Here is a 21,702-nt window from a genome sequence, read left to right as displayed (position 1 = left end):
GCATCTTGATTCTTCTTTTCTATTGTTTATCAGTCAACTTTTCATCACTGTGACAAAGTAACTGGAATGATCAACATAAAAGAAAGAAATATCTCAGTTCTGCAGATTTAGCCCATGGTTGCCCAGCTCCAAAGCTGTGGGCCTGTGGCGAGGTAGAAGATCATGATAGTAAGTATGTGTGCCAAGGGAGCCTTCTCATCTCACTCTAGCTGGGAAGCAAAAAGAACTCCTGAAGAATACATCACAGCTAATATATAACTTTCAAACGCAAGGCCTGGTGACCTAGGTGTTCCTATTAGAGCTCACTCCCCATTATCACTAGCTTAGGTATCAATCAACATACTAATATATGAATGAAATCAGTGTCTTTTCTTACCTCTCAATGGTACCATCACCTCGGACTAAGCCTCCAGTACAGAACATTTCATATCCAAATCACAACATTGCCTCATCCAACCTGTTGCAGTTCGATGCCCCCCAGAATTCGGAGACACGGAGTCTCACAGAGTGGTGTCGACCGAAGGTGGAGAGTTAAAACTCCTGAAGAACTGGCATTTAAAATAATTGTATCGTGTATACCTTGCCATATTTTATATTAAAAATCTGATCATGTTCCATGTTTAAAACATTATACTGGTTGTCATTGTTCTTGAGATGGAACCTCTCCTTGCAGACAGACTATCTGTAATCCAGCCCTACATCCTGGGCACTTGAAAAGAACTTCTTTGTCTTAACTACGTCTCTTATAGACAGACTGGTATTTCTAGTTGGCTTTAGGAGTCCAGTTTCAGTAAGGGTCCAATCTTCTTAATGTTAGATTTTATACCTATAGTACTATGATTTTTGTGGCCAGATAACTTTTAAAAAAATAAACCCACTAATTGTATAAATACAATTTCATGTGTTTCAGTGTGACATTTCCATATGAGCTTGTATTGTACTTAGACCACATTCATCCTCCATTCTATCTTCCTTTCTCTTCCTCCCTCATGCCTTTCCCCTTCCTTAGCATTTCCTCTTTGATTTTCAGGCCATTTCTCTTGGCATTTCCATACATGAAAAAAAAAAGGCACACCTGTGTTTTCATCTTGTTTGTTTCCCATCACATGCTGTCCTCCAGCTCTAGCCATTTCCCCCCAAATGAAGGGTTCTGTTTGTTTGCAGCCTCCTGCTGCTGTGTGCATCCATGGGACCCCCACCTTCTCGTGGAGATCCCGCCACACCATTGTGGAATTCGGATATTTACATGAATTCATTTTGCTTGTTTATTATCTGGCTGCAACATTTATGCAGAGAGGGGCCATGTTACCTTCTTTTGCGTCATTGCGTCCTTCATGCTTAGCACAGGAAGTGGCCCCTTGTAGATGGTTATCAAATAGTTGTTGACTGAAGACACCGTCAAACAGAAGCTACAACTTTATTTTATTCTGTCTGCCTCAAAGAGCCTGTTTTCCTAGTTTTAAAAAGTTCGCCCTTGGGTTTGAATTTCAGTCAGAAAAGCACAAAGTGAGTGACTTGCTGGTGGCCTCAATGCTGATTAAGGGTACACAATGGAAGGAGCCTAAGAAGTTCTGTAAGCCACGCAGAGCTCAGTCCCTGGCACTGCCCCACACGCTAGCCTGCGATCCTGAGCAAGTACCTAACTCTCACTCTCAGAGTCCTTCACTGTAATTCATTAGTACCATCTATCTGAGAGTTAGTATCCAAAGGGTTCTTATTAATTAGAAACTATGCAAATCATAACTGTGATTGGGAATCATTTCCTGCTTCTCAGAGACTCTCGGTCTTGGGAGGAAGTCAGGTGACCCTTAGTCCAGCTCATAATAACCTTAAGTAACCAATCTTAAACTCTGAAAGAATGGGACCTACATGATGACTCTATATAGCTATTTATGGAGTCAGATCCTTCTCCTCTTCCTTTCTTCCCCTCTCCATCCATTCCCCCTCCCCAACTTGCTTCTTTTCCTTGTGATTGTTTAGTCTGTTTTTTCAATCTACAGGACAGCTGTTCCCCCTTCCCCTAACTTACCAGTGTGGACAAAAGGGACTGATTCAGAGGGGAGAAAATCACTAGAAAGCCAAGGCTGAAGCTGTGGCGTGCCTCAGAGACGTGGCTCTGAGCTCAGCTGACTTGGAACCTTCACCCTTGGATTATCTGAGTTGAGGGAGCAGAGCCCTCTGAGAGGCCACCATTCTCTCAGGATTTGCTTTCTCACCAGAGAATCGCCCCTGCCATGAGTGCTGTTGCCTCTTGAGTCGGATTTCATCTTTGTTTTGTTTTGTTTTGTTTTTCTGCAGAAAACATTTCCATGAATTTACTTTATGTAAAGAGCTATGCAACACTGTAGGGTTCTTTATATATATATATATATAAGGTTCTATGTGAGCCTTAACTCTGTCATTCAAAAACAATAATGTGTACCAGGTGCGAAGCATATATTATGTCACTTGGAATAGACTGTTCATTTAGTTGTCACAACGTCCCTACTAGGAAAGTGATATTTTTATCATCAGAGAAACTGAGTGTGTGTAACTTGTCCAAGGTCACAGGCAATGATTGACGAAACTGAGGTTCTCATCCCCAGAAGACTGATGTAGGCTCAGAAATTAGCCTTTCTATTCCACAGCTTCTCCCAGTCACACTCTAAGGAAAATGCTTGATGTCTAATCACAACACCAAGCAGGACCACACATGTATTCAAATCGGATCACAAAACAGGCTGAGAGACCATGAAGGACTAGGGCAGGATGAACAGGGCAGGTGTGGGTGCAGAGAGAGGCATTCGAAGAAGAGGGAAGTATAGCAAAGACAGGCTACCCAGAAGTGTGTGGTGAGACATCCCTGTTACTGGAGCCCACAGTAGGAGGTGTGAAAGAGAGTAGCGAGGGGAAGGCAGAGGGTGGAAGATGACTTACTTTCACAGCAAAAAACCTCATTTATTTATTTATTGCAAATGGAGTCTGCACTTTTGTCTCCCAGATACCCAGACCCGAATAATCACACACAAAAATATATTAATTACAACGCTGTTCAGCCCAGTGGTTAGCTGTTTTTATTTTCTGATCTTCATGTTGAACCCCAATATCTGTCTCTGGGTTTTTATTAATCATGTTACAATTTATTTTTTATGTATTTATTTAGAGACAAGATTTCTAGCCAGGGAAGGCCTCAAACTTGTGTCTAGCTGACTTCTGATCCTCCTGGCTCCAAGTGCTGGGATTATAGGCATGTGTCATCACCCTTGGTTTATAAGGTAACTGACAACTCTAAACTATCGAGATGAGCTATTACTCTACCAGGAAAGTGACACCCCAGATACCCTACAGGGCTGCGGTTATCCTAGATTCCATCTTCTGCAACACAGTTTCAGGGTAAGGAATGGTGATATTGTGTTGATAACAGCCTTTTCTCTGGAGGTGATTTAGGACCACATAGAACCCTGATGCTAGGTCTCTTGGTGATGACCATCTAGCCATGGTTTCCTGACACTTACTCTTTGTTTTGTTTGTTTGTCTGTTCAGCTCTTACAGGAGGCCACCATGAGCTCTCTCTGGTGTTCAGGGACAGGAGATGTCATCGAGGACTGGTGTCGATGTGACTCCACTGCTTTCGGAGCAGATGGCCTCCCTACCTGTGCTCCCCTTCCACAGCCTGTGTATGGTTCCTTTTCCATGCCCCTCTCCTGCATGAATGCCTCAACACCATTATGCAATAATAGAATCAAGTAGACATTAGTCTCCAAGGAATAGCCTGAGTGCTGGGGATTGAAAAGAAGAATGTGGTACAGTTCCTGCCGCTGAAAACGTTCGGTAGACTAGAAGGAGCAGGCACACAAGCCGTTTGATGGAAGTTGTGTGACAAAGCTCACATTTTTTTAAATGTGAATAGCTGTTCCTTGAGCCTGCATTTGGGCAACAGTAAAGACTCTGTGAAGCACATAGCTATTAAACGCCTTCCATATGGAGGACAAAGCAAGACAACATGGTTAGAGAGTCATACAAATAGACATGTGGTTGGTGTGGGAGATTTAGAGGTCTATAGTGAAGGCTTAGTGAGCCCCAAAACTCTACCGTGTCTCAAAGACATTGTAGGTTCTCGGCACTACATGAGGTAGGTAAACGCTCTCATCACCCCACTGCCAACTAATGGACCAGGAGATGGCTTCAAGAGGATTGAATTTTTCCAAAATTGGACAGCAAGAAGCAGGAGAGAGCAACTGTAGTACAAGAAAGCACACAATTGAACTGATTTTAGGTAGAGCCAACAAGGCAAGACTGTGAGAATGAGCCATAGCCGAGAAGGGACTTATTAGGAGGTGTGTAGAGTTGAGGAGAAGACCAATCCCATTTGAGCTTGTCCTCCAACTATTGAGAAATAATTGTGTAGATGTACAGTAGGTAGAGAGGCAGGTAGATCTCTGTAAAGGAAATAAAACCTAGCAATAACAAGATTTCAACCAATCTCGGAAAAATGATAGATAGTCATAGCTCTGAGAATGGGTGCTCTCTTAGCAACATACACTATGCAGGGCAGAAGCCTGGGATGGGCATGAGAAAATGTCTGTATTTAAGGATGGCATGAGGTACTCCAGAGGTGGCTGAGAATGAACACATACATTCCTAATCCATCATGAGAAGCTTAAACAGAACCAACCAAGATGAGGAGCCAGGACCCAATGCAGGAATTCAGGTTATCCTATAATAAGGTGTCTTCCACAGTGGTTAAGGCACACAATGTCATTTCTGTGAAACAGTGCTAGTAGGACAAGGTGGTAGCACACGACCCCATGGATTCATAAGTTCAGGAAAGCCCAAAGTGAGAGTCAAGACCTTCAGCAGCTAGAGTACTAGTTACAAAGAACACTGGACCATAGGCAGACATATACAGATGGAGGCTGCCCTCTGGTCTGCAGGTAAAGGCAGATATCACCGAACAGACCAGAAGAAGAAAAAAACTGAGGAAGAAAATAATTTTTACTGATGGATCATCAGTGGAAGCCAATTTATTCTCTGTGAAGGTGCCTTTAAATACTCCAGCCATTGGCTTCTTGCCCCTTGTAGCTGTAACTTGGAGATCTGAATCAAAATAAAAACAAGTTCCTAATTAGTAAAAAGCCATTTCATGTGATAGAAAGGGAGCCACTAAGAGAGTATAGTGCTGTTAGACCAATTTAACAGGTAAGAAAGCTACCCAATAACACGGAAACCATCGAATGGAGGGACACAAGATCCAGCCACTATGTCCAAGGCTGATTGCATATAAATGCACATTAATTAAATGTGATAACTAAAGATCAAGCTGAGCTGGGTATTGTACCTGGGAAACGTCTATTAAAAATTTTCCTGTCAGTAACAGATCTTAGTTTTTTGCACTTTAATTGGCAGTTGGAAATAGAAATGTACTCCACTTTTACATAAATCCACGTAAATCATACACACTCCTATTTCTCAATAGGGCTTGGCCTTAGCGCCTATTTTCACAGAATCAGAGTTCTCAGAAAGCTTAGTTACTAACTTAAGCTTCCTAATGGTTTTTTCCCTTCAAAATAGCATCCTGCATACGACTCTAATTAATGAATTTGTCAATATCCGCACTGTTTTGGGTCTCTTCCATTGTAATGTCATATGCGAGCTATGCACTCCCTCATAGTAGCCACTAACAGATGACCATGTGTTTCCTATTATTTTCCTACTAGCTAAACTGCTTCCTATTCCCCAAACAGCATCCCTTGATTTCATGCTAAAGTTTTATCATATGCATTATTGTGTGTTTCTGATACTCATTAAATTGCATAAAAAAAGGCCTGGAATGGGTTTGTGTACCACTGCATAGCCCTGGAGAACCAACAAACACGATGATGGATTTGTTGAGTTGAAACTGAACGTTGCAGGTTATTTGGTGTGATTCAGCTCTGCTCTTCTCGTCCTGTGGTCTTGAGGCCATGAGGGGTACCTGCAAGCGGCTAGGAGGTGGGAAGGCTAGGGCTGCAGACATTTTTTGAGATGGAGAGACCAAGGACAGTGAAATGTGTGAATGCTAGGGATATTGGGAGAGAGGAAAGCTAGAGTGAGCAGAAACTGGGAAAAACCCTCACAGTTTAGTGGTTGGAGAGAAAAGACGAATTGGAAGCACGTAGGTAACATGAGCCATCTACAGAAGTTAGAACAAGGAAGTAAATGGATAGCTCTCAGATGGTCAGGAGATCCACACCAGTGAGCATCAGCATCGATTGCTGACTCTCGGTAATATGCGGGGAAGTGTGAGCTAACAGGGCAAAGCAGGAGTCAAAAAACAACTTGAAAAGAATGAAGTGACTGCAAGCTGAAGCTAGAGACAAACTGGGACTGAAACAAGAGTTCAGGTCCCAAGCAGCAGACTCGGGACATCACCCTAAAGAGAATGTGGCATGCGGACACCTTTCACCTTCGAGCCTCACTTCTAAGCTGAGCCTTTCTGAGGTCAGAAGATGGACCAAAGAAGGAGACATAGAACAAGGACAGGGGAGCAGGGCCTGCCAGATCCTGGGAGTTATGGAACTTAAACTAGCTGTGTCTTTATCAATGCAAGATTCTCTTGAACGCCACCTTCAGTGGGCTTTGAAGTACATTGCACAACGTTTGCTTAGTATTCCCCAAGAGAAAAGCCAGAAATGGGATTTCCAACTATATAAAAGAAACCTATCAGTAAAGCCCAATTACCAAACACATGTACTATGTAGACTTTTACCCATTTGTTCATTCAAGAGATGCAAATATAAAGCACCCAAATCTTCGGGAACTTCAGCACCTAGTGAGGGAGACCAGTCCTCAGAGAGAGTTTGTACTGTGGCAATTGAGATGGTAGTTAAAGCTTGACACAGGTCCCAGCTCGGTCCCCATTTCACCTTCTTTCTTTTGTGCCCTCAGGCTGAGACTTTCCACGGTACACGAACCCAGCAGCACCCTCGTGGTCCTGGAGTGGGAACATTCGGAGCCACCCATTGGAGTGCAGATCGTAGATTACCTGATCCGCCAAGAGAAAGTCACGGACCGGATGGACCACTCCAAAGTCGAGACAGGTGAGCACAGTCTCCATCCCCTGCCTAGTCTTCTTCAAAGGGAGGAAAAGTGAAAGAAGAAAAGAATGCTCTTCCTCATGGCACTGCTTCAGGCTCCCGGTATTTCAGGGCAGCACATGGGCGCAGAAAAGAAAGAGCTACTGCCTCTTCTAGGCAGCAGCCATCTTGTCCATTTAAGAGTTTTTGCATGGTGAGCAGCCGACAGTCTTGTTTTCATTTTGCTTTTCTTTTATTTATAAAAGAGGTGTCCATTTCATTGCCTCTAGGCACACTCACAAGCAACAACAACACAGTACACTACTTATCCTAGCCCACAATTAAGAAACAATTCTCTGCTAACCACTGCCATGATTACAGAAAAAAAAAATTCCTTTGCTAATAACCCCCTCTAGGCAAAGGCATGTACAAACAGATGCTCTTGATCCATGACTTGTCCTAAAGCAAACTGACTTTTGTCAAGGCCTGAGAGAAAAGGAAAGCCTTACATGAGTAGAAAGAACCCACAGAAATAAAAGTCCCATGCCTTACTTCTCTGCTACCTACACATAGAGAAAAGCTAACATAAATAATCCTAAGGCTTCCTTGGGGATGACGATGTTCACAATCTACGAGCTTCTAGTGAATTTGGGATTGAGGCTTGGAGAAACATTTTTGGGGCATGGAAAGCTCTCTGTTGCTGTTTCTGGGGCTCTTCCCTTAGTATGTATAGGTATTGGTGAGGTATGTTAGGGCCCAGGGACCAGCACATCTGTTTTCTGTCAATGTCAAGGTGTTTCATGGGAAAAGTCACAGATGTGGCATGCACATTTTGCCTTAGTAGTCCTTGAGCTAACTCTGGACAAATGACTCTCAGCTGATTGACTAACAGTGTAACAGTCAGAAAAAACAACAACAACAACAACATAAACCACCCCAAACCAAGGTCTTTTTGTCCACTGGGAATTTAAGAAGTTTCAGCAAGCTCTCAGAGTATTTCTCATTGCCAGAATATCTCTGTTTTTCATACTTTTCCCATCCCTTTTTATTTGTGCAGAAACAGTGCTGAGCTTTGTAGATGACATCATCTCTGGAGCGAAAGCTCCCTGTGCCATGCCATCTCAGGTGCCAGACAAGCAGCTCACCACCATTTCTCTCATCATCCGATGCCTGGAACCTGACACCATTTACATGTAAGTAGGTGCACCTTAATGATGCCTTACCCAGAAAGTTCTGGGTTCTTTGCCGGCTCCCTTCTTTGCCTAGGTTCCTTCAGAGATGCGGCAAGAGATTTTTAGCCTCTGCAGTCAAATCTCAATAGATATTATGGAAACATTTCCTGAAGAAGTCTTGTCATCAAAGGCTTTACAAACGACACACATAAACAGATGAATGTAACCCAAGGCAGAATGGAATACGGGTTAGTTAGAAGGCCAGGGACGTGTTGGAAAGAAAGAAGGAAGTGGTTTATTCTAAGTAGAGTGGTTGTCTAGATTCTAAATTTGATTTTATAGAATCCAGTAGCTACTGTGAGGTGGAAAAGGCACACTAGGTTAGAAACCCCCAGGCAAAGGTAGAGAGCCATGGAGCAGCGGGTGTCCAATGGGTCTGAAGCGGGTGGTGAGTAAACAGAAATGGAAGAAAAATGAGCCTGGAACACTAGAGTGAAAGATGTGTGTCAGAGAAAAAACATTTTTTTTTAAAGAAAGGAGGACAATGCCAAGAACTATGTGTAAGAAAGCTATCTCTAGTGGTTCTGAAATAATTTATAGAGATTAGATGCTGGTCAGCATTTTTCTTCAAAGAAAATGGAGTAAATTATATCACCATGCTTGGAACATCCCTGTGTTCTCTGTGAACTCTTCCCATCTCTTCCTGAGCTCTGGGAACAACTGTAAAATATTTGTGAGCCAAGACATAAAAGATGCCAAAAGAGGAGACTCGGCGATAGAATCTAAGTCATGATGGAAAAATCCAGGGTCTAACGCAGAATTCATAGTGATACAGTTCGGAAGCGTTTTGACCCCATCAGTATGAAAAACATCTAACAGTTTACAGATGAGGTCACAGGCATGGAGTCAAGGTTTCCAGAATAAATCATCCCCACTTCCACTCTCAGGGAGTTCAAAGATGGAAAGAACTAGAAGTCTGAGTGCCATTGATTGTGGTGAACTTAGATATTTAGCCGTGCATCTTTCATGTAGAAGTAAGAGATGCAACTCGGGGCTGTGCAGGATAAAAGGGGAATACATAAAGACAAATGGGATCTGAGAATCTGGACTGGGTGCACACACAAAGATGGCAATGCCAATGCCAGTGACTATCTGTCTGTTCTTTGGACAAGGATGACATGATCCATAAAAGCTCTCTTGATAGTGGACAGCTGCGGCCCTACAGAGGATGGGTTCGTGACAAAGGAACATACATCTGAAGGCCAGCAATCTGCTTTCAGAAGTCTCCTAATGTGACTCACATGACCATTTGTAGTGAGGGTGCGCTAACACCTATCAGTCTGCCCTACCTGTTAATTAGGAAGTCAGAAGTTCTAGGGGAACAAGAGGTGGGCAAGACTATCCTTCAGAAAGACCCTAACCAAGTCTAGGACCTTGCTCGAGTTGGCTGATTTGGCTTTGTTTCCTGGTCAAAGACCCGAGAACTAAGATCCTTTCTCATATTCAGCATCCTTGGTGATCTAAGGTTCCCGCCGCCCCCCCCCCCCCCCCCCCCCCGCCCTCCCCACGTTTTGTAAATCATCTCCTTCCCCCCCCCCCCGACCCCAGGAGTGGGAGAGACGGGAACCCTAACAGCCAGTTTCCACTAGGTGGCAGTGCAGATCGCTGGAAAACCTCGCTGAACCTCAGCTGTAACTTCATAACCCCCAGTGGGGGACCCAGTTCTTGCTTTAGCAAGACGATGTTCCTAGATCCTGACAGAATAACCCGGAGCAGCCTGAACACAAGACCCAGTGTGTGTGGGGAGGAAAGTGAGGTGCTCTAGAAGCCACACTCTTCCTCTTTGTTGATGAGCGAGGAATCATTGTACTTCCATCCCTGGGGCAAAGAAAGCATCCAGCAAACCTGGTTTTGTGCCTAACCATAAAGCGACTTTAAATATGACCCTTAATTTCCCTGCACTTGGTTTTTCTTCCCTACGGATTAAGAGGAAGGTACCCATTGTGTACCTTGTGACTAGACTTATTTCTAGTCTATAACTGAAGAAACTGAGGTTCAGGAAAAATTGAATAACTTCCCCAGAATCACACAGTAGGGATGTACATAATGGTTAGGAGCTGAAGCAGGGTTTGTCTTTTTCCACACACTGGGTCTTACTGCCTGGCCACCCCAGTTTATTCTGCCAAGATCTAGGAGAATTATCCTGCATGCAAGAGCTGGTCCCCATGGGAGATTATGAGGTTACATCTGAATTTCAGCTTTCTTTATCATATATTTCATTTAATGCCATGTGAGAAGCATTCTGACAATGGACCAAGTGGCACAAACACAGTGAAGGACCCCTTAACGTGTACAGGATCCAACATCTTCATTTTAGGGTAGGTACTGCCCCTCCCACTACCGTCTCACCGCAATGCTAGCCGGGAGGAGAGACCTGCATTTCTGAGCACATTACAGCAGACAGATGATAGAGAAGCGTGTCTGAGGCAGAGGATCAACAAAGCGTCGTGGCGGCAGGAGAAAATCAGAACAGCAGCAGGCAATGCAGCCAGCCCCTGATAGGCTGACCGTCTTCCGTAGTATTAGGCCCCAGACCTTTAAGGCCCCGACTCGGGGCCTGAGCCAGTCTGTGTCAGTTCCCACGCACACATGCCTCTGCCCGTGTCATCACCACGTCGCTAACTACGCACTGAGAGGTCCCAGCCTGCGGCTGGGGAGGGAGCCCAGAAGCCTTGGAAGAAGCAGTAAACGGACTTACACATGAGCCCTCGGGATCTAGAGCCAGGCTTATCTCCTCTGTCAGTAATTCCAGCTAACCCTCTTGCTGTCTTTTGAGAGTGTTACGGTGATGGGATGAAAACGCCAACAACAAACAGAGAAGGCCTTCCTGACATGCCAGCACGCGGCATTTCCACATGAAAATGTGGCAAGTGTTCCCCAGCCTTCAGTAGTCAAACACCCTGGCTGCTCTCTCCCTCTCTGGGGACTTGGGGGGGGGGTAGGGGAAGGGCTGGGCCTGCTGAGGAATAGTTCTTAAGGTCAAGCTCTGTCTGTACTTGGAAGGTTGTGTGAGGCATTTCCTTTCCTAGTATCTGCCTTGTATTAAAAAATACAATGTGCTGCTGAAAAATCAGAGCTTAGCAGCTTGCATTTCATACTGACGGCCTTTCAAAGTACGTAATACTGAACGCCAAGAGGGGCATCTTTGTCCCAGCTCAGGATCAGACACGATGTAGCTGGAACGTATAGCAAGACACGATAGGAAGGAGCGCTGCCTGGAGTGTGGACTAGCTGGAGGTTGGAGACTCATTCCACCCAGGACCTGAAAGACAGGCTCCATCTGGCAATCAGTTTGGTACCCAAGGAATGGGCTATTATAGTCCAGAGAAACGTAAGAATTAAGGGTCCAGGATTAAATTACGGTGGGCTGCAAATAGTGGCTCCAGCCGTAAAGTTGAGGTTGGAGCCTTCAGCTTACTGGCAGGTGGCAGTAGCCTACCCTGGAGTTGTAGGGCTGAAGGAAGGGAGCACTAGGGGAACAGGGCTATGCTTGTAACCCGAGACCACACCCAGGCCAGCCTGGCATGTCAGCCTGCAAAGATCAGGGCTTTGCATCTCCTAGCTTTCCCGAGAGCAGCTGCTAGAACCAATGGAGTCGGCAGTAAAGAGTAAATCTTGGAGACTAAGCTTAAGAAAAAAAAAAAAAAAAAAAAAAAGACCCCACTTCCCTTAAAAGGGCCTCAGAGTCCCAAAATATAGATTGGTTCTCTACTGAATCCCAGAGATTTCTAACGAAACATACTATTAGAGGTCCCAGAGAACATGGCTTAGCATGGGAATCGCATACATCATGAGATGTAAGTTTGCATGGGGGTACCCATGCTACCTCTAGGTCCACCCTTCAGAACAGTAGTTGAATGTACTACGAGACTGGGTTAAACAAATGAGCTCAGAAATGGATCTGGTTCCAAAAAGCTCAGGTATACCATTTACAGGTTTGGGGGTCTCGGAAAAATTCTAGAAACAGGACCAAGAAGCGAATGAGGCAATGAGTCCAATGAGAGGACTTATCATGGCTGCCAGGACTAGCATGGGGATAAGGAGTGTCAGTGCAGCCCAGGCTTTCTCCAGGATGCCATGGCAGGAGGAAGGTGGCAAGATGGTCAGTTTGGACTCAAGGCACATGTGGTGGGAGAGGGCCGTTGGCACTGGCTCTACTGAGCAAGACCATTGAGCAAGGCTTAGGAACAGGGCACGAGATAAACATGTGGGGTGCTCTGAACCCTCTCTGTTGATAAGAAAGCTAGATGCTTGGCCCTGGTCCACCAGCTGAGAAGGTCCTTTAGGCACAACAGCTCTGGGCTGACCCATGTCTTTTGGAGTTAAGCAGGCTGTCAGATTTTAGGTCTAACTAGACCAGGGATCTTGCTAGGGTGAAGCCCTACCTATGTGAGGCCTCGTGACATTGGCATGAGGCTGGAGAGGGAAGAGAAAGGTATGTGGCATCTTGGGGCATGCAGGCCCTTGCTCTGCCTATCCTCTGTGCTTCTGAGTGAGGAAGAAACAGTGGGCTTGAGGTCATATCTATTTGAACACCATGTTTTTGGAAGAATAATTAGGTAGCATAATAAATAAATAATTTGGAAAGAATGAGAAGAAAAAAGGAGAATGAGCTACCTGGAAGTCACAAAGCTTGGTAAAAGCACGGGTTTCTAGTTCCTGTATCAGATTGAGTAGGTCTGAGCTGGGCCTGAGAATTTCCAGCAATGGTGCTGATGTTGCTGGCCTGGGGGTTCCATGTGGAGATGAAGTGCTCTTCACTATGTTACTTTCTGTCCGACATCCCTCAAGACAGTACATTCCAACCACAGACCACAGGAACCAGCCAAAGGCTTCGTGCCTCTGCTCTCTCACCAGAGTGCTGGATGGGAGCAGTAAGTGTACCAGCCTCCTATTTAGACAAAACTGGGCCTCCAGACAGAGCTGCTTAGCCCCCACCCCCAGACATTTCCTTCTAATAATGCTACCCTCCTACCTCTACAAGGTTCACCCTCTGGGGAGTGGACAACACAGGGCGACGCTCCAGGCCAAGTGATGTGATTGTGAAGACGCCATGTCCTGTGGTGGATGATGTCAAAGCCCAAGGTAAGGGACACTGAGGTTAGCAATGTCTACACATGATTGCCCAACTAGCCACCCTTGTCATGCTAAGGAACCTGTAGCCAAAGGAGTGCACGGCATGACCTGGAGTTCGACAGGAAGGAAGAATCCAAGCTCAAGGTAGAAGTGTGGACTTTCTGCCAGTACTGCTGGGCCTTGTGCTCCAGCAGAGGGTTTCACTGTGTTCTGTTATCCCATATAGTCCATCAGGTAGGAGTCAGCAACAGACACTGATAAAGTCCCCAGGCAAGTAGATGCTTAGGTCCATGCAAAGGTACCTGTCATCTCTGCCCTCACAGATGGACCACTTGCTCTTTGTGGGGTTAGTACATCTGAAAGTTTGCTCTGAACTAAAGCATACAGGGCTGCAGACTTGGAATTATGCGTCATCAGCCCCTCCTCCAGTGCACCAAAGTCTGTGAGAAACTCCATACTTTGAAGTGATTACGCGCTGGTTCTTAAGAGTAAGCTCCCTCACCGGCCTTGGTCCTGGGCCACTAGGAAGTTTTTCCTCAGTCATCTTCCAGCACACACGAGATGCTCCCTGGCTGGTCTTGGCATCATCCCCCTGCTCTAAAGTTTTCACACTTCTGAAGGCAGAATTCCTCAGTTACGCTTCCCTCTTCTTGGGACTCCAGAACCAGTTAAGGTGATACTGTAAGGCCCCTAATGTCTACTAGTCAGATCTGAAACAGAAGCCTTTTTATCAGCAGAGACACTGAACACTGGTTCCACAGATTCGAATCAGGGACAGACCATGGCTAAGTTAATTGTCTGCTGTCCCTCACTATCCTACATATAGTTCCTGGCTATGCATATATCATCTTGACCAAGAGGGGCATAGTCCCAGAATGCCACAGGGTGAGAGCCTGATGATAACAGTCATTTGGAAAAGAGTGATTTAGATCTACTTCACCTTGTCTAACTTTTGTAGAGCTAGCCAGCAGGATTTTATCGGAAAGTGAAATGACAGCTCCCTGCAACAGGCAGGGGGTCCCCAAAATGGGCTGCCCGCTTAGCTCTGCTTTAATTTAAACCACTGACCTTTTAATACTGTACAACTTTGGGAAATATTGTTTGTAGTTAATCATATTGGCATGTTATGCACACAGCATTTTCAAAGACGTCTAACCGTAATAAAATACGTTCTAATAACAATCCATTAATGGGCTGCCATTATTCTTATGACATGACTATTTAAAAGGCCTCTTGGGACATAAGTGGGTGACCCTGTCTACTTCTTTAGCACCTACTTGCCAACTCTCCACTACCCTATCAATTTCTTCATTCTGGTCCTACTACCTTCCTCAATACCTCTTATACAGGTCTCACATCTATTATAGGGTCATTGCACGTCTTAGGCCCTATTACCATCTACCTACTTCAAATGCTCTGTACTTTTCCAAATGGCTAACTCAACTCAGCATAGAGCCTCAGATCAAGTGTCCCCTTCTCCACTGTTATGTGCCCTCACAGTACTATGTTTCTGACTTGTAAAATATTTCTTTCCATTTTTATAAGCATTTGCTTAGTTTCTTTTGACCTCCCTAGCCAATGAGTGTCATGAAGTCCCGAGGCAAGTACCCCTTTCTGCACTGCATGTCCCCAATATCTAGGAGACAGTATAGTTGACTGACAACACACATAAGAACTCAGCCTTGGAGCCAACAGCCTACGTTCAGACTCCTGATCCACCATCTACCTAGTAGATCTTGCATGGGTTCCTTTATCTCATGCCTCAGTTTACTCAAATGTGAAATGGGGAAAATGGTACCTCCAATGTGAAGGGTCTAGCGAGGATTGAATACGATCATTAACTTAAAAGAGTAAAAGCAAAATAGCGCTTAGTACATAGTAAACATTAAGGAAATATGTTAGAAATAAGTTATTGGTAACCAAGCATGAAGCCTGATAGTTCTCTGATAGAAACTCGATATTCTATATATGAAGCAATGAACACAACACTGTCCTTGTTTTATATATGATGAAATTGAAATTCTAAGTAAATAAGATGCCCGAGGTTACAGAGAGTCTAACAGAACCCACATTTTGATCCCAATTCCCATTTATTTTTATAATGTTATTATGACAAACAGAGAGTATTATTAGGTGAAAGACTCAACAGGACGTTGTCTCGGCAAACTGGTGGAGAAAGGGGCTACTGTAAAAAAAAAAAAAAGAGCAGAATTCTCCCTTTTAGGGCCGTGCCCAGTGGGACACAGTGGAAGAAGAGAAACCCACACATATATGGCAGGTGGACTTCTCCCTAATGGGAGAGGAGCTGGCTTACAAGATCTGAGCCTTGAAGGTCTCTAAAACTCCATGAAGGTAAAGACAGTCTGGATCACACATCTCAAGATGAGAGCCTGTCTGGGGGATCCATAGCACCTCCAGGCCATGTCGAAGAAGGCACTTTACTGTCTGGTGTTCACTGGTATCTAGGGAGAGACAAAAGCTACTGTGGAGCTGCTGGCTGAGGAGAAAGCAGCAAGGAGGAGATGAACAGGGGAAATGACAATTAGCATGATGACCTCTATGGGACACGTGGTAGAGAGTAGCTACCTCCTTCTCTGGAGGGCTCCCACCTGTCAGTTCTAGTACAGGATATCTGAATGGGTTCTCTACCCACTTTCGCTTTCTGACAAAAGAACTGGAGGTATAAGAAGACAATTTAGTGCAGATGGAATAAAATCGCAGTCCCAGGTCCTGTTACCCTTCAGCCAGGAAGGAGTCCTGCTCAGAGCAAGTCTGGAGATTAATGAGTTAGACTAATTGAGGGCGTCCTTGAAAATTAATATAGCTCTTCCAAAGAAAACCCCATATGCTTTGTCTCCACAATCCCATATGGTGATCATAAATATAACTCATTTGGGTCTGGCCTTAAAGTGAAGGACAGACAGGAATTTGACCCAGAGAGTGACATCAGCTCCCAGACACAATCCCTCATGTGGGTGTTTATCCAAAGCTAGCTAGATATGTTCTAAGAAGAGTTTTATCATGTCGTAACACTCCAGCTACTGTGTAAGTATGTTTCTACTGCCCGCTTACTGGAACCAGCCTCCTGGAGCTGAAGCAAGCATTTCCTCGTGAGGAGATAAACCTTTGTTGTCTGGTGTGAAGGTTGTGCCATGATATCCTGCAAGTTCACCATGGAATCTCAACAAGGGAAGGCTGGCTCATGTCCTTCATTCCCCTAGCATCTGCCCTCCTTTCTGGTTGATACACAAATGCACCCGTTCCTTTATTTGATTCTCCCACAGGTGTGTTTGTCTCCTGGAATTAGTCACCAAACAGACATTTATCTGTTGCTAGTATTGGACTCAGAATCAATTTTCAAGAATTTTATAATCAGTTTCATGGACTTATGAGCTCCTTCAACAAATGTTTAGTCCTTACTTGAGTCTCCTGTAGGCATCAGGAGCAAAAATACTGTACCTTTATAGATACATCAGCGGGGACCACCAACAGCAACAAAACGGTAAAATACACATTTCAAATTATGATACCTGTCATGGAGATAAAAATGGGGCATGGTAGAGAATAGGCAGAGGCCAGAATTGGGAAAAGTAAGTGAATAAGGAAGTCACACAAATGTCTTTAAAAGAAACATTTCCGAAAGTAGCAGGGTAGGCCTCGAGGATGTTTGAAGAAGAGAAAGTAAAGGCTTATGATTCTTGTCGGGGGTGGGGAATGGAGGAGGAGACTCATGGATAGGGGCTCCCAGGGACTCTGGGAAGATTTAGTAGTGTCTAGTCACTAATCGGAAGGGACCGGGTCTGGCATTGTGATGGGATGCCCCAGAGAACTTGGGTCAGAAGAGTGACATCATTAGTCTTGATGTTTTAGAGGTCATTCTTACTGCTGTGATAAGAACAGACCCAGCACATTATAAAGTGGAAATAGATGGGTATAGCAGTTGATAGGCAATGGGCTGCTGTTTATAACAGGGTCACTATTGGACAGTTGCTAAGAGGTGATCGGATCCTCAATATGCTAATGGAAGAACCAAAAGGATTTATTTCTCAATAGGTTATACGTGGAACATGGCAGAAGGAACAGTCATGTTAATAGTCTTATTTGGTTGAAAGGTTGTGATTTGCCCTGGAAAATTCCAGAAGTGCAGGTTTGCCAGAAAACTAATGTGAATTGGTTTGGATATCAGGTAGAGAAGAAAAAGGGTTGAGAGGATGCCTGGAGTGAATGGAGAAGCCAAAAACACTCCGGTGTTTGTTGTTTGTTTGTCCATCAAAGAATAGGCTGAGTACCACTACAAAACACAGAAACTGCAGGGTGAGGTTGTGTTCTGTTCACAGTATGTGATTTTAAGATTTGCTATTTTAAAGATGGAACAGTTCTCAGGGACAATGATTCATAGCTGAATGTCTTAAGGAGGCCTCTTTCACAAGAGGCAAAGCCACCCTTCACGGAAGCGGCATAGAGATGAACCAGAAGCATGGCTCTTCAGTGGATGTAAGCTAGTGGTCAGGGAATGAGTGGGAGGAAATTTAAACTAGGAGAGTTTTGGAAATGAAGGCTGCTTAACATGTGTGTGAGGGAGAGGGAGTTGCTTCAGTTGATTCTTAGGAACTAAAGGACCATCCTCTTCAAGGACATGGGAGAAGGGTATGTATGTCCTGGAGAAGGCTTCAGAAAACACAAAAATAGGAAGGAAGGAAGGAAGGAAGGAAGGAAGGAAGGAAGGAAGGAAGGAAGGAAGGAAGGAAGGAAGGAAGGGTATGTACCCTAGGTGGGGGAAAAGAGAAGAGTTGTTGCTTTGTGATAACTTCTGCCCCAGAGAAAAGTCAGGAAAGATTAGAGAATATGGGTTCGTGTACAGCATTGGTCTTTAAAATGTGGTACCTAGATCAACAGCATCAGCATTACACTGGAGATTATCAGAAATAGGTATTTTTTGATTGGGCTCCAAACCAGACACTTCAGTGAGAAACACCAGCTATGACAATGGAAATGATGCTTCCTATGTGTGGATCACTGGTAATAGCAGAAGCACAGGAGAGCTTGATCAGGGAGCATATACAGAGCCAAGGAGAGAAAACAGAACCTTGCAATATGTGTAGTGCTAAGAAGAACAAAGATACCAGGCCAGCTGAGATTGCTTGGAACTGCATCATTTATTACTTCAGTGTGGGGCTGGGGTTGCAGGTGGCTCCTGAGAAATGCTAAGTGATGAATTAGGATGCCTTGTCTGGGGACCATTTCTATGAAGCCAGGAAACCATCAATGAAAGCTACAGATGTTTTCCACTGCTCCTAATTCAGGTAAAAGAGCAGCTCTTACTGGGGGATGAGAAAACTCACTTGTGCCTCTGAAGTTACTATCTCATTTAATCATACCATTTTCCCCAGTCTCCTGGGCTGCAGTGTTTCCTGTCTTCTTTCTTTGTCTTGGCATCAAAGAAAACATGATCTATTGAGAAATTGGCAGTAAAAACAAAAATACTATTTCTCCCTCCTTTCCCCTTCATTCACCTGCTTCTATATGCACCTGCTCATTTGGTGCCTGCTGTAATCTGGGAGCCTTGGTGCTGGGACTTCCGGTCACTGTATGTTCTTCAAAAGATTTTACACAGCTCATGCCCACTTCTCTTCAGTATCTAATCCCAGTGCCCATCATGTCATTGAGATCTGGTGCAGACACCCCACTTAAACTGACAAAGTTCTCAATACTCCCATGCTTCCCATTCATGTTTTCTTTCCTTGCCTTCTAACACACTTCATTTTTTTTTTTTTATTTAGGATGCTTTGTTGCTCACTCCACTATCTCCCACCACAACACTGCAAACACAAAGTGAGGACTTTTACCAGATTCTCTCAGTTATGTGGCTCCCAAGCACATTTGATTAACATTTCAGGACTTGTTAAGCATACATTAACAATTTTATAAACTCAATGAATAAATATAAATATATTATATTTAAATATTTTATTATTTTTTATATTTATATAGAGATACTGTGGGCAGATATTGCACTGAATCAAAGTTTTGCAATCAGGAAAACTTTTATTCTCATGATAATCTTGGGAAGTATATATTACTATCAATTATTGGAAAAACAGGAAAACTAAGACCCAAGGGGTTAAGTAATATGTCCAAGGCCAATACACAGGAATTCGAGTCTATTCAAAAGTCTGATGGCTGCTGTTAGTTATGCCTTTGAATCTAATGGCTTCAGCCCAGCCCTGTTATTTTTATCCCACTGCCCAAGAGATCTCAGATCCCTTCTAGCAAGCCAGCCTCCCTTTTCTGCGATGATGCGATGTTTCCAACCTCCCAGCCATCTTCTCACCTGCTCATCACTGTTCCTAACTCCTGCACATTAAAGAGAAGAGGGACTTGAACTTGTCATGGATAGCTGAAGACTTCCGTGAAGCTCAAAGCGAAGTAAAATAATAATTTAAACTACCTGCATTCTTTGGATGGTTGAACTCTTACAATCTATAAAAGCAAATGAAGTAAAAAATATCTCAAAAATTAATTAATAAAAAGAAAGAATTGTTAAAGGAAAAAATGTCTCAATTCTCTCAGGGGAGATGGAGGAGACAGATGTGGTCATGCTCTGGAGTTTAAGCAGAGGTTTTTCTGAGTATAAGATCCTGTTTACTGATAGGCTTTTAATCCTCTTCACTTAGATTATCTTGGTTTTAGCAGATTTGTAGTGGAACTTGGTTTTGCCCACAGGATGCAGATGTTGGCTTTGCTCAACTAAACATGACTCTTAGGTTACAAGAGCAAAGCATGCCCCAGGAACCACCACCACTGCCATGGCCATGTCTCATCAGTAAACACGTAGAACCTGGAATCTGACACGTTATCTCCCACTGCAAGAAACATTATTTGGTATCAGTGCATCAGTCAAAGAGGAACTCCAAATCACCCTATCTAAGCTGGAGTCTGAGCACCAATGGTTTTCTTTCCCTAACCATTCTCAGCTTAGCAAAACCTGCCCTGCCTTCCAAACAATACAAGCCAGCCATCAGAACTGGCCCACTCTTTCCTTCTCTCCTACCTCCAGAAAGGCCCCCACTCCCTGCCACACTACAAGGACTCTCTGCCCACATGTGCTCTATTAGAGATGTTTCCCCGAGATACTGCCTCTTACACCTTACACTGTTTAAATGCCACCGATGACTGAGCATGGATGCAAAGTAGCAATGGCAAGGGAACAATCCAGAAGCCTCATTGCTGCCCACCATAGCAATGTGACCTCCAGTTGGTAACCTCTAACCTTGTCCATCTCTTAATCTCATTTGTTGAGATGCATAAATCTGCAGTGAGGGGTGTGAGGATGTGAAGTTCTTAGCCTGGTAAAAGAATAAACCTTTAATAATAATGAGATATCATGGGACTTCAGTTTCTAAATTGCTCTCTTCTTTATCTAAAAATCTCATTACAGCTGCCTGAGAATTTTAACAACCTGAGAACCTAATTGAATTTCTGAAGGAGAAGGATGGGCAGCGCTGCTGAGTGTGCGGCCTGTAGGTTTTGTTTCTAGGGTTAGTGCAAACCGGCCTGGAGAGGGATCATTTAGAAACCCTGCTCTCAAGTAGATTCAAGCTACGCTCAAACTTAGGAGCTCTATTCTTATAACTATCAATTTCGGATCAGCTCTTTTATCTGGCACTATACAGCTTCTAAGGATATCAAGAAAATAAGGTCTCGCTCCCGTCCTCAGTGTGATGTGGAGACCAGCACTGATTTTAATCCTTCTACCCACAACACCTTCTGGTGGATCTGACAGTTACCAAGATTCTGAAATTTACCTGGTGTGAGAACAAGGAGTCCCGTGCTGTGATTGGTTAATGGGGTCAAGTAGGCATAATTCTGATTTTCTCACTCAAGAACTCAGTTTCCTGCCGGGCAGTGGTGGCGCACACCTTTAATCCCAGCACTTGGGAGGCAGAGGCAGGCGGATCTTTGTGAGTTCGAGGCCAGCCTGGTCTACAAGAGCTAGTTCCAGGACAGGTATCAAAAACTACAGAGAAACCCTGTCTTGAAAAAATCCAAAAAAAAAAAAGAACTCAGTTTCCTCAACTCCAGAGTTAACACACCCGAGAAAAAGCATCGCTCACCTGCTCAGAGGATGGTAGCTCTCAGATGTTAAGAAGAACATGCAAAAAGCATCTCTTGGGCTAAAGAAATGGCTCAGAGGTTAAGAGCACTGACTGCTCTTCCAGAGGTCCTGAGTTCAATTCCCAGCAACCACATGATGGCTCACAACCATCTGTAATGAGATCTGGCGCCCTCTTCTGGCACATGGGAATACAAGGAATGTTGTATACATAATAAATCTTTTTTTTAATATAATTTTTTTATTG

General features: G+C 44.2%; 1 protein-coding gene across 1 annotated transcript in view; it reads left to right on the top strand.

Annotated features, from left to right (window-relative positions):
* The window catches only part of Astn1 (astrotactin 1), a 342,711-nt gene that overhangs the window by 309,507 nt on the left and 11,502 nt on the right, over positions 1–21,702 (top strand). Inside the window, exons 18-21 of the mRNA XM_050135418.1 lie at positions 3,523–3,656; positions 6,907–7,058; positions 8,092–8,227; positions 13,251–13,351. Coding sequence (XP_049991375.1) covers positions 3,523–3,656; positions 6,907–7,058; positions 8,092–8,227; positions 13,251–13,351 — 523 coding nt within the window. The remainder of the gene's footprint in view (positions 1–3,522; positions 3,657–6,906; positions 7,059–8,091; positions 8,228–13,250; positions 13,352–21,702) is intronic.

The sequence above is a fragment of the Alexandromys fortis genome, unplaced genomic scaffold, assembly GCF_014885135.2.
Source record: "Alexandromys fortis isolate MF-2015 unplaced genomic scaffold, M_Fortis_MF-2015_v1.1 scaffold_21, whole genome shotgun sequence".
NCBI classification, from domain to species: Eukaryota; Metazoa; Chordata; class Mammalia; order Rodentia; family Cricetidae; genus Alexandromys; species Alexandromys fortis.
The sequence above is the reverse complement of the archived record's forward strand: the minus strand, read 5'-3'. Positions and strand labels throughout refer to the sequence as shown.